The following is a 13,056-nucleotide window of genomic DNA, read 5'->3' as shown; positions in this document are numbered from 1 at the left end:
CACTTAATCATCCTAAACAGCTTGTAATAGCAGCTATTAGAAGGACTGGGCCTAAGCCTTGTATGTAATAATTCAGGAGTATTGGAGGGGAGGCATTAGCAATGTGGAAGTTTGGCAGTGGTAGAGCCGTTGAGCTGATAAAGGAATATTAAATATAAGAATGTGTGTGTGTGTGTGTGTGTGTGTGTGTGTGTGTGTGTGTCTTTCATTCAGGAATCCAGAGTACTGGGGCAGCTAATGAGGAACTCATGCAGCTACTGCAGGACAATTAGAGTGGATTAACCTATACAGCAAAACAGATCCACTGAACTCTGGCAGAATTTATATCAACATTGCTAGGTACAAGTAATTCTAATATTTAAATTTGGAAGGGAGGAAATAGGGAGAGAAGGAGCTCAGAGACTACATTTCATAAGAAATTTAATTTTTTATTTTAAGAAAATTTGAAGTTATGGTCAAAAATCAAATACACCAACCTGCAATATCTGCTGAAAATACTTATTTTTATTAGAAACAACACAAACACAGTCTAACACATCATTCAAAAACATACTTCTTTTTCATTGTCCCAGTTTAATAAACACCATCTCTTAACACAATAGCTGTTTACACATCTGTAAGCTCCAAGTGTCAGTCACTAAGGAAAGCAGGGAGGGATTAACGAACATGATGGAGCACAAAGGAGTGGTCTCAAAAGGGTGACTGACCAGTTGGCACAGTCTTTTTTCTGGCTCACTGTGTCTTAATGGATCTCCTTCTACATATTATGCCTGCCTTAGCTTCTGTCACACAAGTCATTAGAAAAGAATCTATGTATCAAAGAATCTATGGATCAGTAGAGCAAGTGAGTAGATAAACAAGGTTGAAACACTAGTTTTATTCTAAAATAGTCAAATAATTTATGAAAAAGCTATGGTATTGCTTAGGTATCTTATAACAATTTTGATTTTTCACACTATGGCCTTTTAAATGCCTAAAATATTTAATAAAAAGAGAAATCCTCCATCTCTCTCTCTGTATCTTCTATCAGTGTGCACAGCCTTGAGTAATGACCCAACATAAAAATTAAGCCAAATATAAGGCCATGTTCACTGTCTTCATAGTGGCTGTTAGACCCTTCCTTTAGTGATTTTAATATTTTCTTATTGTTTGTGCAAAAGTGGATTTAAATCTGAATGTTCACAGTGAAAAGCTGAAATCTCTCCTTGGCAAGTTGCCTGTTAATGTGTATTTTATAGGCATTTCCCTTTATCTGTGCTAATCTGTGGCTCCCCATAGACGAACTCCTTACAATTTTCATGTTTCTAATTTTATTCTTTTTTTGTAAAGAAAATTCAGTTATATAAATATGATTTATTTTATGCCTGTTAGGCTTTTTTATAAATATATTAATCATTATGCTTGCTCTCATCAGCAGATGGACCCCATGTTTGCTGTGGGTTATTATCAATCTTGTTTGTTCATAGCACCCAAAAATCAGGTGATCCTTGAGGTTCTCTATTTCATTACTATAAAATTCTTCAATGTGGTTCCAGCCACGCATAGTCATATAGATACTGCATGCTCAAAGATAACTTACTGAAGCTTGTTCACAGAACTAAGCTCTCCCCAGATATCTCCACCCCCACCCCCACCCCATACATCTGAAAGTATCCCAAATACTCTCTGGGGGACAAAGAGCAGCTTTGAAAGATGCTTAACACCACAATAAGGAGTTTGTTGGCATGACTCTCACAATGCGATTACTCCAGATACTGTATTCAAATTGTATGGGCCCATTGAAAAAGTAGAGATAACCTAGGAAGAAAGGGAACAAAAGAAAAATCTCAGACTTTAAACATATTAGGATTTACACAGCTAAGATTAGAGATTTAACCGTGATAGTCCTTTGCTAAATAGTCAATTGGTTACTGCAGTGCCCAAGATTCACCAGCGATCCACCAGGGCATGCTAGGCTGGCTCTTCCTTAAGTTTTATACCTCTCAATCTTTATATTTTAAAAGGCTACCAGAATTTTAATGCATTGTTTGTAGTCTAAAGGATATATGACAATAAAAACCAAAGAAACCAGCAATCTGAGGGAGGAATATGGGAGGGGTTGAGGGAGAACAAAGAAACAGGAGAAATTATGTAACTATATTTTAATTAAAGGTATTTTTAAAAATATATAAATATTCACAGATTACAGAAATCATGCACTAGAATTAACTGTCTTGTTACAAGTTCTAGTTTTGAATGTTGATATTCAGAGATAATTCCCATTGTGGTAATTAAAGCAAAAATAACTGTATAATTTTGATAATTATGAATCTTTATAAATTACTCCCCATTCCAGCCCTAATTTGAATTTTGACATTACCCTCTGCCTCTTGGCACTTGTACATATAACAAGGTTCAACATCTGTTGTTCACACATTTGGTAGATACTAAGTAAAATTCTCATTGATTCTAATCAGGTTATTTTGTTTGCTATCTAAGTAATCACACAGAAACAATTACTACCGTAGTAACCATGAATATATATAAGCCATCTGAATTCTGTATCAAAATTCTTTGTATGTGAAAAACTTCTGAGGGCCCAGAGGCCCTTTTGCAAAATCAGCACAATGTAACTACTTACCATTTTTCTCATAGACAGCATCTACTTTGTTGCCAATTCCAGGGAATTCCTCTTCTATCCGGCGGGGATAATCTTTGTCCATAGTCTGGTTAGCATCATCATAACTGTTTAATAAGAAAAAGAAAGTAATATTTATCCAAATTGCAGGTGAGATGATGACAAGAACGAGAATTTGGGCAAAGGATTAGAAGGAACAAAATTGCCAAAATTGAGAGATGACTTCGCCTTATAAAGAAAGTAAAGAATGTATGGGTAGGAGAAAATAAATGTTATGTATGGATGGTCTATATGTGCATGAGATGTGTGTGTGTGTGTGTGTGTGTGTGTGTGTGTGTGTGTGTGTGTGTGTGTGTGAAATATGTTCGTGAGAGCTCCTGTGGGCTTTAGTACCTGGAGGAGGTGACATGGAACAGGAATGGTGCACATCCAAAATAAAGCATGAGAGGGTACCGGAGGGGAGCGGAAGGCAGGCAGGAATGGACGAACAAATACAATGGCAAATATGGAATAAGTGAAACCCAGGGCTTTGTGTGCTAACTTAAAAATATAAACATATCAGTAAAAGCACCTCTGTGGCTGAAGACAAAGTATGGGAAATGGGCGAGAGCAGCGGTAGCTGCAGGTGCAGACTCTGCCCCATATGTGGTGGGGAGAGGGCTGACTCACCTCCACACGTGGTTCCCGGAGAAGAAGAGGGTCTTCCCGGTGTCCTCAAAGTGAACTGCAGCGCTCAGCCTCTTCACCTCTTTTGGAAACCCCAGGTCAGATATTTTTCTGGGATAACCTTCCAGAATGTCATAACCACTCAGAGCCCAAAATTTTCTCCCTAGAATCAGTGAAAGAGCCATTTTAATTACCAAGGAGCATATGTCATGGCATGGGCATGTAAGCATTTACTGAAATGGAAAACTGTGTAAGAAGTAATATACTCAATGCTGGTGATCTCCATGTGTCTGAAACAAAGAAACATGAGCATCCTTCCAACAAAGACAGGATTTAAGGCTGGGACTTCCTGTTTATCAAAATAACCAGCCAAACATCACAACAAATTTGTCAATTTATTAAAATTTCTAAATAAACAGTAAATTAACAGTAAATAAACTGTGAATTAGATTCAAAATTCAAGTTTTATATCAGTAAAAAAAGGTTTTTTTTTTTTTTCTTTAGAAAGCAACTTCATTCAAGTGTAAGAGTCAAACACTAGGAATGCCATTGGCAGAATGTTATGTTATACATTCTGGTTTTTAACCCAGGGTAGCATTTTCATCCCCCTAGTCCCACCCCATGATTATATAGTAGGGGCTGGAGAGATGGCTTGTGGGTAAGAGTGCTTGCTATGGAAACTTGAGGACCTATGCTCAGATTCTGAGCACTCATATCAGAAGGCAGGCATGTAGCACTCTAGCTTGCAGGGTCTGTAAACAAAAGGACCCTAAGGGATCCCAGGACAGTAAGCCTAGCTGGAGAATAAAAGAAACAGAACATAAAAGTGTATCTATGTTCTGCCTCACATGTGTATGAACACAGTGAAGGGCTAGAAAAGTAGATTGGAAAATGGACTTATTAATAGAAAGGAGAATCTTGCTTAATTTTGCCCACATTTTCAAAATACACACTATGTTTCTGTGGCACATTATTTTTTTTTAAAGAAAGATTAAAAGAAAAACCAGAAATGAGTGTGACAGAGCAAAGAATAAGCATGATGACAATGACCTTTTCCCTTTTTCCTTTGCATTGCTGGGGATCAAACCCAGGGGCTCAGTGTGCTAGGCACTGAGCCATGCTTCCATCCTATGACATAGACCTTTTACATACCAAACTAAGGACATTTGGTAGAACAGGCACTGGTGCTCTATAAATTTCCTGTGTTATACTGTTTTATAACTTTAGATATTATTTTGGTAATGGTCATGTTACTAAGTCTCTAGCAATATCAAGTTTATCAACCAATTGTGTCACAGTGGCTGTTTGGAAAGCCTCTCTAATGGCAGTCTTACCTCTAAAAATAAACATAAGGTCACGGGATGGATGTTCATACGCAGCATCCACATGGTTGGGAAGTTCTGGCCAAAAGGATTTTGTCAAAAACAGCTCAGCCTCGACCTGCTGAGGGTGGAGGCGCCAGAAGAATCTAAAGCAAATGGGAAAATAGTTTGTTAAATTAAGTGAAATAACTCTCTCCTGTTCACTGTTCACATCAATGCAGACAAGGCACTACAATTATGCCTGACACCCATAAAAGGGAAGAGAATAAGTTGTAGCTATCTGTAGCCAGAGGTCTTCTCATTTGAAATGTCACAGAGCCTTAGGGGAGGCTCTAAGCTTCCTTTGGGTTGAAACCTTGCTTTATTCAACTTTGTAAATATTTAGAGTGGCAAGCAACTTTGCCATGTACTCTTTTTTTAAAAAAAGATTTATTTATTATTATAAATGAGTACACAGAAGAGGGCATCAGATTTCATTACAGGTGGTTGTGAGCCACCATGTGGTTGCAGGGATTTGAATTCATGACCTTTGGAAGAGCAGTTGGTACTCTTACCTGCTGAGCCATCTCACCAGCCCTGCCATGTACTCTTATTTTCTAAGAATGTATCTTCCATGATCTCAAGAACCATGCAAACTGATACAAGAAGAAACACCTTGGAGCATGTAACTAGATTTGTAACAGAGGTGTTGGAGATGCTCAGGCCACACATGGAGTCATGAAACATGAAGAGATTAACACACAAGCAAGATGCTACCAACTACAAATTCGATGTTAATATTTCACTTTTCATTACCTATAGTTTCTATCATAAACCTCCCTCTTTGAAAATTCCAGCATAGGTATATGAATCAGTCTCTCCATCTTGAAAGAAAGTAGAGTGGCTATTGGTAAATTTACTAGTGCAGCAATTACTTTCAACAGTTTTCATGGTTTCCAAGCATATTGGATTTACATTTTTCCTTTGTCTTACTAAGATTTGTCCACCAGTTATTTGATCGGAAGCATGTACGTTGAGTGCCCTTTGGGCTACTGTTTCTGAGTTACCCTTCGGGAGTCCGACAGGTACTTAATTAAGTACTTTGCAGACAGAGCGTTACCAGATTTTATGCAGATTTGACAAAGGAATCTTAAGAATACCTGTCTTTAAAGATCATAGTTTCTCCTCGGAGACTGGTAATGGCATCAAGGGATAGGGCTGGGTCACACTTCTCTGGTGTTTTGGGATGTTTAGGGTTGGGGTCTTCATCTCCTGGACCTGCAGTGACAAAGCAGATGTGAGACCTTTCCAAATGTCCTGAGCCACAGGTAGGGCTGACTCTTCTGGGAAGTACAGCAAAGGGCTCCTTCCAGGAAGCGGAGTAGTTCCTGAGCTCATTCTCCAATACCCAGCAGGCCCTGCTTCTTTTCTGCAGGGTGTCACAGGCTAGCAGGGTGCCACCCTTCTGTTTTCATTACTGTTGACCTCTTCAGAATTCTTCTGAACTGTAAATGAACATTCTTCGAAGTTGATGATAAAAAGCAAAGGTAAACCCAGACCCTGACACCATTTCTGCCAGGCAGTAACAGCCTACTGTGTGCCCCCAGGAAGCACACTGCTCTAAGTCCAGCTCTCCAGAAGCATCACCACATGGATCCTTCTCTTGGAAGGATCAATTCAATAACTGTAGATGTCAGCTGATTTTGTTAATTTTAACCAGTTTGCCACACTGCAGCTCATCTCAGTGACAAACTAGCCTTGACCTGTCACATGTTTATAACTGTTCCACAGCTCACACGTGTTGGGCAGGAACCCTATACTGCTTTTCCCCATGCATAATTCTGTCCATGATATTGTAGTTAAAGCCTGGTGGAATTAAGAATTACAAAATAAACTTGAAAAGTTCCTTTGCCACCGTCATATTTATGCCTTTAACCACACAAACTGTAATAGTCTGTTTAAATCCAGAGGTGTAACAGAAACCTGGGGTGGTGTGAACAAGTTTTCTGAGCTAATTCTCCAGAAGCGTTTGTACTGTTGACTGTGAGCAGTGACTGTTGTTCTATTTATGACACAGAGCCCAGAAATAACTGTTTGGGTTGATGTTTAAATGTTTTGTAAATATTGTTGGAAAAATGGACAAAAACAGAGGAAATTCCTCATTGCAGATGTTGGTTAAAAACCACCAAAGGTCACAAGAGGTTCCTCCGGCAGCAAACTGCAATGACTGAACAATGTCAGAATTTACCGGAGCTGTTTATATTCTCATCTTCATCATTAGCTCCACTGTTGTGCACACATTCTTTAAACTCAACAAAGTTCAGCAGCTTCATAAGTTAAATGGGAATGAGTGTAAATACAAGGAAGAGCAGTCTGGAAAACACAGAAGGGAACTGTTTTCTACCCAGACAAGCAGTTTGATTCAGAAAGATGGCTTCTCTCTCATGTTTTAAAAACATGATAAAAGGATTATTAGTGTAGAAAGAAAAAGTTTAACTATCATGCCAATGTAACTATGTTCATTAGTTTTGTAACTGGTAGATTAAGGTTTACCATAGAGAGACTGGATTCCTTGAACATCATCATCAGGAAGCGTGAAATGGCTTTTGCTGGTGTAGGTATAGATGGGAAACATCAGAGCTCCTGGGTCCTTGGAGTGGTCCAGACCTAGGGAGTGGCCAAGCTCATGGGCAGCAACAATAAACAAGTTGTAGCCTGTAAGAAAAACAAGAAACAATGAGAAAGCAAGACCCTCCAGTGAGAGGAGGATAAAGGAAACTAATCTCTCCTTATCTTTTCCTAACTCAGCATCTTACTCACTCTTACAGTTAGCAATCAATAGCTTAAAGAAAGAGTCAAAGTGTTGATTCAAAATAGTAATCTTTACTACTGTAAGAGTTATAGCCCCCTGCATGAAGAGTCAGTTACCTACAGTGGTATCAATAGATTTCTCCCAGATAATTAGTAGTCAGTGGAGAAGACAGTAGGAGTTCTGTTTTTTCTCTGTCTTTTCTGGCCAGGTTAAGGGAGAAGACAGAAATTGTCCAGAATCAACCATATGGGGGGGGGGGGTCACATAGCTTAGGCTTAGCTTAGAACGTTATTCGGAGGGATAATGAACATACCACTGTATTCCCATTTTTCCTCTAACAACTCTCTCTACCAACTTTTAGACTTATTTTAAATTGTATGAATATATGGTGAATGGAAAATGCTATGGATGGATCTCAGTAGTAGAGCACTTGCCTACTATTCACAAAGGCCCAGTCTCCAATGTCACGAAAAGGGATGCCTCAAGACAGATGAGAGGGGGAGCTCAAGCCAGGGTTTTATTTGTTCATTAAATATACTTTGTTATCAGAGCCAATATGTAAAGAAAATGAACTGAGTTGCACTTTATAGGGCACTCAAAGGTCACATGATTGGAATGAACAATAATTATTGCAGTGAATAGTAGTCACTTAAACTATTCTTAACCTTCATCTGAAAACTTAAATCAGTTTTTTTCCTATATATATTTTCAATTATTTCAATTAAACATTTCCAACCTGTGATTCATGTAAGAGTCTGAATCTGAGACTTACTGTGACTTTTAACAATACTAGCTGCTCTTCTCAGGAAACCCACTCTTCCCTATGAGATACTAGAAGCATGAATATGTAAACCATCCTCTTCCCCTCCAGAGACAGGTTAAAAGCATTGAAGAGGTGGCATTCATTGTGAATGGGCCAATTTTACTCTCACTTGCTCAGGAATCCATTCATTCATCCATTCATTCATTTATTCACTCATTATTTACTTACTTACTCTCTTAATTTTTTTGAGACAGAGGCTCCCAATGTAACTCAGGCTGGACCCAAATTCATGATCTAGCTTCAGCCCCCTGAGTACTGGAATTATAGCTGTACATCACCATGGCTTCTATTTTATTTAAGTAAATAATAAAAACCAACTTCTATGAAGATTGTTCTTAGTTTCTCTAACTCAGAATCTCTCTTGTTTCAAAGTTAAACCTTACTTTGAATATTCTGAGGCTTTTCTTGGTAAGTTAGTATCCCAATTATGTTGAGCTTTTAAAAACAAGAAGTAGCTGAGAATGGTAGCTACAGATCTAACTACTGAGTGAATTTATTGAACACTTAGTTTCATTTTACTCCCATAAATACAACTATGTCTGCACCCTAGCTATTTTGAGTAAGATGTCGCCTTGTTTTTGAGAAGCAGTGTTATAAATGAGTACTGTAGGAAAGTCTGCGACAAGTAATGTACCCAACGAGGTATAGAAGGTTAGCTAAACCTGTACCGTTAATATTTCAGCCAAGAAGAAGTCTATTTCAAATAAGATCCAATATAGTTATAGACCACAGAATCAGCCATAATAGTTTTTAAACAGATTTATAAAAAAAAACTATACTTCTTTAACCAGCAAAACTGTAATACAAAGAAAGAGACAGAACCATGCCTAAAAGAGAAGACATTTGACCCCACTTCAAAAAGATTATCATTAAGGCCATGGCAAAAAATATCATATAATTTATTCATATTTAATTACTTGTACAAAAGAAAGTTTGGTGGGGAACCAATTAGCACAAAATATATTTTTGTTATGTTAGAAAACATAATCAAATGCTAAACACAATTTGCTTGTATGCTTTCTAGCTGTGTCAGTGAGATTACGTCCAGTAATGTGAGCTAAGTCTTTACAAGGAAGATTACCTTTGGAACTGCTTGTCCAGTATTCATCATCATCAAAATGGGCATCTCCACCATAGTTTGGTCCAGGAGGAAAAGCATGTGCCAGAAGACCAGAAGGTCCGTCAAATGGGTAGAAGTCACCATGTTCTATGCAGAGAGCAAGAGTTAGAGTCCCATTATATATATTATATATATTATACATATTATATATTATATATATTACATATTTTATATATGTATGTATGTATATATACTGTGCCTGGCTTGGCAGTGGCATGGCAGCCTTTTCAAATGCTTTGAAATGGGTAAATAATTGGTGAAAGGAATAAAAAAATGAAAGCAAGGAAGGATTAGTATATGAGCATGTATCTAAATGACTCCAGATCCTTACCTTTCGTTCCAAAAGATATCATGATATCAGCAGTGCCATCATAGATTCTGGTGAAATTCAGAGGTGTCACATCAGACCAGACCTTGAAGGCTTTTCTGAAGGCTTTCTCCACTTCAGAATGGGACATATCAGGAGTATAGTTCACAATTCTATTCAACACAGAAAGTGTCAGTTAAATTTTGAAAGGTTAAAACTGTTTGCAAAACATACTTTCTTGGGGGCTGGTGAGATGGCTCAGTAGCTAAGAGCACTAGTTGCTCTTCCAGAGTTCCTGAGTTCATTTCCCAGCAACCACATGATGGATCACAACCATCTATGGGGAGATCTGATGCCCTCTTCAGGCAGGTGGATGTATATGCAGCAGAACACTTATATATTAAATAAATACATAAAACAAACAAACAACATAAAACAAAAAATGCAAACATACTTTCTTAGAACATGACTTTTCAACTCGAAATGGATGCTATAAAGTTTCTATTAGATATAATAGATGCTTTAAAAGAATTAAATTCAAGAGTTCTGTCAAATATTTAAGCACTGTCAAATAAGTGAGCACCTTTGCACCTTAATGTTACTCAATGTAACCTTGTTTGCAGCTAAAGTCTGGAAATAGAAAGCTGGCAGGGTCTGAGGAAGGAGTGAAGCCCTCCATCTTCAGGAACATCATCATAAATACAGCAAACTTTTTCGAATTTCCTCCCTGACTTGTGGTTTCATTTCTGTAAGAAATATCTTGAGAAACTCACCAAAAAATAATGTTGGGGCTAGCATTGGTATAATAGGTCTTATTAAACTAATTCATTTTAAATATGGAAATTCATATAGAAATACTAAGTGTAATATAAACTTTTTAATTTTACAGGAAAATGCAATCAGATATTAAATATAACTTACTTCTGTGCTTCTTAACTTTGTATTAAAGTTAAGCCTGAACTGGACCTCTACTTAACTACTCCAGGCCTGCTTAATGTCAGACACATAGAAGAAAAGAGTAATGTGTGTGATAGGTAGAGCCTCTGCTTTACCTGTAAGTTAAGTTCGTTTGGGACCATTTGAGTGTTCGAGGGAAAACATTGTATTCACCCACATCAGGCACTCCACATCTTGGTTTTCTCATGATGTCTAGGGTGGGATCATCAAGTTTGCCAGTCACTTCTAAGCCAAAGAAAGACTGCATTTCTCGGAGCCTATCAACTGTGGAGGTCACTGTAGACTTCTTCAGGATTCCCGCGAGAGTCACAGGATGGTAGTATGATTTCAAGTAGTGCTAGAAAAGGGACCAAAACAACCAGCTTTTAAGAGAATGGAGATTTAAGAAATGTACTACAATGTCATACTTAGCAGAATACTGTACCTCTGCAAACACAAAGTCTTCCTCAGACAAGTCATCATCATCATCATCACCATAGGGAAGAGGCAGGGACCAACAGTGAGTCCAGCTCAACAAGAAGAAGGTGGCCAGGATAGCTGAATGCATGGTGCCCAGCAGTGCCTGGAAGTGCTTCCCAGGGCAAGCATCTTCTATTTTATAGCGCGATAGTGATGAGTCACCCCTTGGGGGTGTGTGCTAACTTCCTAGTGAGTCGAAGGTAAACATGCTTACATGTTTTTTTTTTTTCCTTCCTAAGTGTGGTTTGTGGCAGAATCTGAGAAAAGTGGAAAATGAGGGCATCTCTAGTTTCAGTGGGGAAATATCAAAACACATCTGGCAAAATTAACAGCCTCAGCATTTTTATGGATATAGTGGGGAGAAGAGGTGGCTAGTATAATTTTCACTTCACTAGGCAAAAATTGTTTTCTTCCTTTTGTAGGAAAAACTGCTACTCTGAATTTTTCAGGTAATAATAATAGCAAAGTAATAGTTTATTACTGTAAGGAGAGACAAAGTTCTATTCACAAAATGGTTATAGGCTGATGAGTTCTCAACTCTATTCTGTCTTGAGCAGCAAGAGTGAAAATCCTTGCTGTATTCCCCTGAGGGTCTCAGAAGTGCATAAGAACCAAGCTTGAGGTCTTTGTGACACTGTAGATGCTCGAGTCCTAAGCTGGGGTTTTAACATCCTGGCATAACCTTTAGATGGCTGTGGAGACCTATGTGAATTTCCTACATGTCCAAGCACCCGTACCTGGGCTCTGTTGGAATGCAGCCACTCCAATGGTCAGGACTAGGGACTATGGGCATAATTAGGACTATGCTTTGAGCCATTGCTCCCAGTCAGGTTTAAAAGGCATTATCTCATTTAATCTCTATACTAACCAAAGCAGATAGTGTGCATAGGGCCCATATCAGGGCCCAATGCATAGGGCCTTAAACTGGAAGCTTAGAACTCACTATGTATCCCAGGACCTTGAACTCACTCAAGCCATTGTGCCATACATCCTTCAGAATGATTTATTTGATGTACAGTGGGTACTACAGCAGACAGTCCTCCTCTCTCAGCTTCCTAAAGACCATGGTTATAGTGTGAAGCATCATGTTGGATCATTACAACATAAGCTCTCTGCCGAAGAAATACTTTAATGAAAAACAATAATAAACAACACCACTTCTCAACTTTAATGCTTACTATCAAATAGCTTTCATGTTTTAGTAATTTATTCTTCCATTCAAGAACAATAAAGAGCACAGGCAAATCACCAACAGTTAATGTTAGTGCATGTTCTGCCGTTTTAAACAGAAATAGAGAAAAAGTCATCAGAGGATTAAAATAGACAGATATACCTTAAGAGAATGCCTAAGATTCAGTAGAGTATTGTTCTTGGAGGCGTGATTGCAGACAGCTGACAGGATGTGTCATCACAATGAAGTGTTAGCAAACTCTTGTCAACACAAGTCTTTACCCCAGGCTGCTAACTGCACTCATCGAAGCCAGGCCTTCTGCTCATCATGCTGGAATGGTATGCACCATTGTAGTTTCAAACCACCCACTCTACAACAGGGAGCCGAACTGGTGTTTGACAAAGCCTGCTGAAATCACTGGGAAATTTGAAAAACATAGAATGAGAAGATGTGCGGATGAAATTAGGAACGAGTACTTCCTGCTGACTCAGACCGAGGCCATATGGGACATTTTTTCAAACATATTTTGCCAGGATTTCCTAAGTAAACTAGAGAGAAACAAACAATGATAAACAACTTTAGTAAAGAACACAACGTTTCCCAATTAGGACATTTGAGTTTGATTAAAATTATGAAAAAGTTGTAAATCAACGAATTTCTGATGTGAAGGGTTTGACTCCCATTTAGAATTATGCACTGCCTGCGTTGACAATGTATAAAAAAGCTTTATTTCTACAAAATAAAATAAGTAACTTGACTTTACAAATGCATAATTTTTCCTTTAGGAACACTCTGTGGATACTTCTTTGTTCATGTTTTGTTT

General features: G+C 38.2%; 1 protein-coding gene across 1 annotated transcript; it reads right to left on the bottom strand.

Annotated features, from left to right (window-relative positions):
* Positions 1-484: 484 nt before the first annotated feature.
* On the bottom strand, positions 485-11,182 carry Mmp13 (matrix metallopeptidase 13). Its single transcript, XM_031343429.1, has 10 exons — positions 11,028-11,182; positions 10,699-10,940; positions 9,671-9,819; positions 9,301-9,426; positions 7,138-7,299; positions 5,745-5,862; positions 4,618-4,751; positions 3,287-3,446; positions 2,621-2,724; positions 485-1,797 (listed from the first exon to the last, which is right to left on the bottom strand). The coding sequence occupies exons 1-10, from the start codon at positions 11,148-11,150 to the stop codon at positions 1,697-1,699; spliced, it is 1,419 nt and encodes a 472-aa protein (XP_031199289.1). The 5' UTR covers positions 11,151-11,182; the 3' UTR covers positions 485-1,696.
* Positions 11,183-13,056: the final 1,874 nt, after the last annotated feature.

This window comes from Mastomys coucha, unplaced genomic scaffold, assembly GCF_008632895.1.
Source record: "Mastomys coucha isolate ucsf_1 unplaced genomic scaffold, UCSF_Mcou_1 pScaffold23, whole genome shotgun sequence".
NCBI classification, from domain to species: domain Eukaryota; kingdom Metazoa; phylum Chordata; class Mammalia; order Rodentia; family Muridae; genus Mastomys; species Mastomys coucha.
This window is presented reverse-complemented; position numbering and strand designations above follow the sequence as displayed.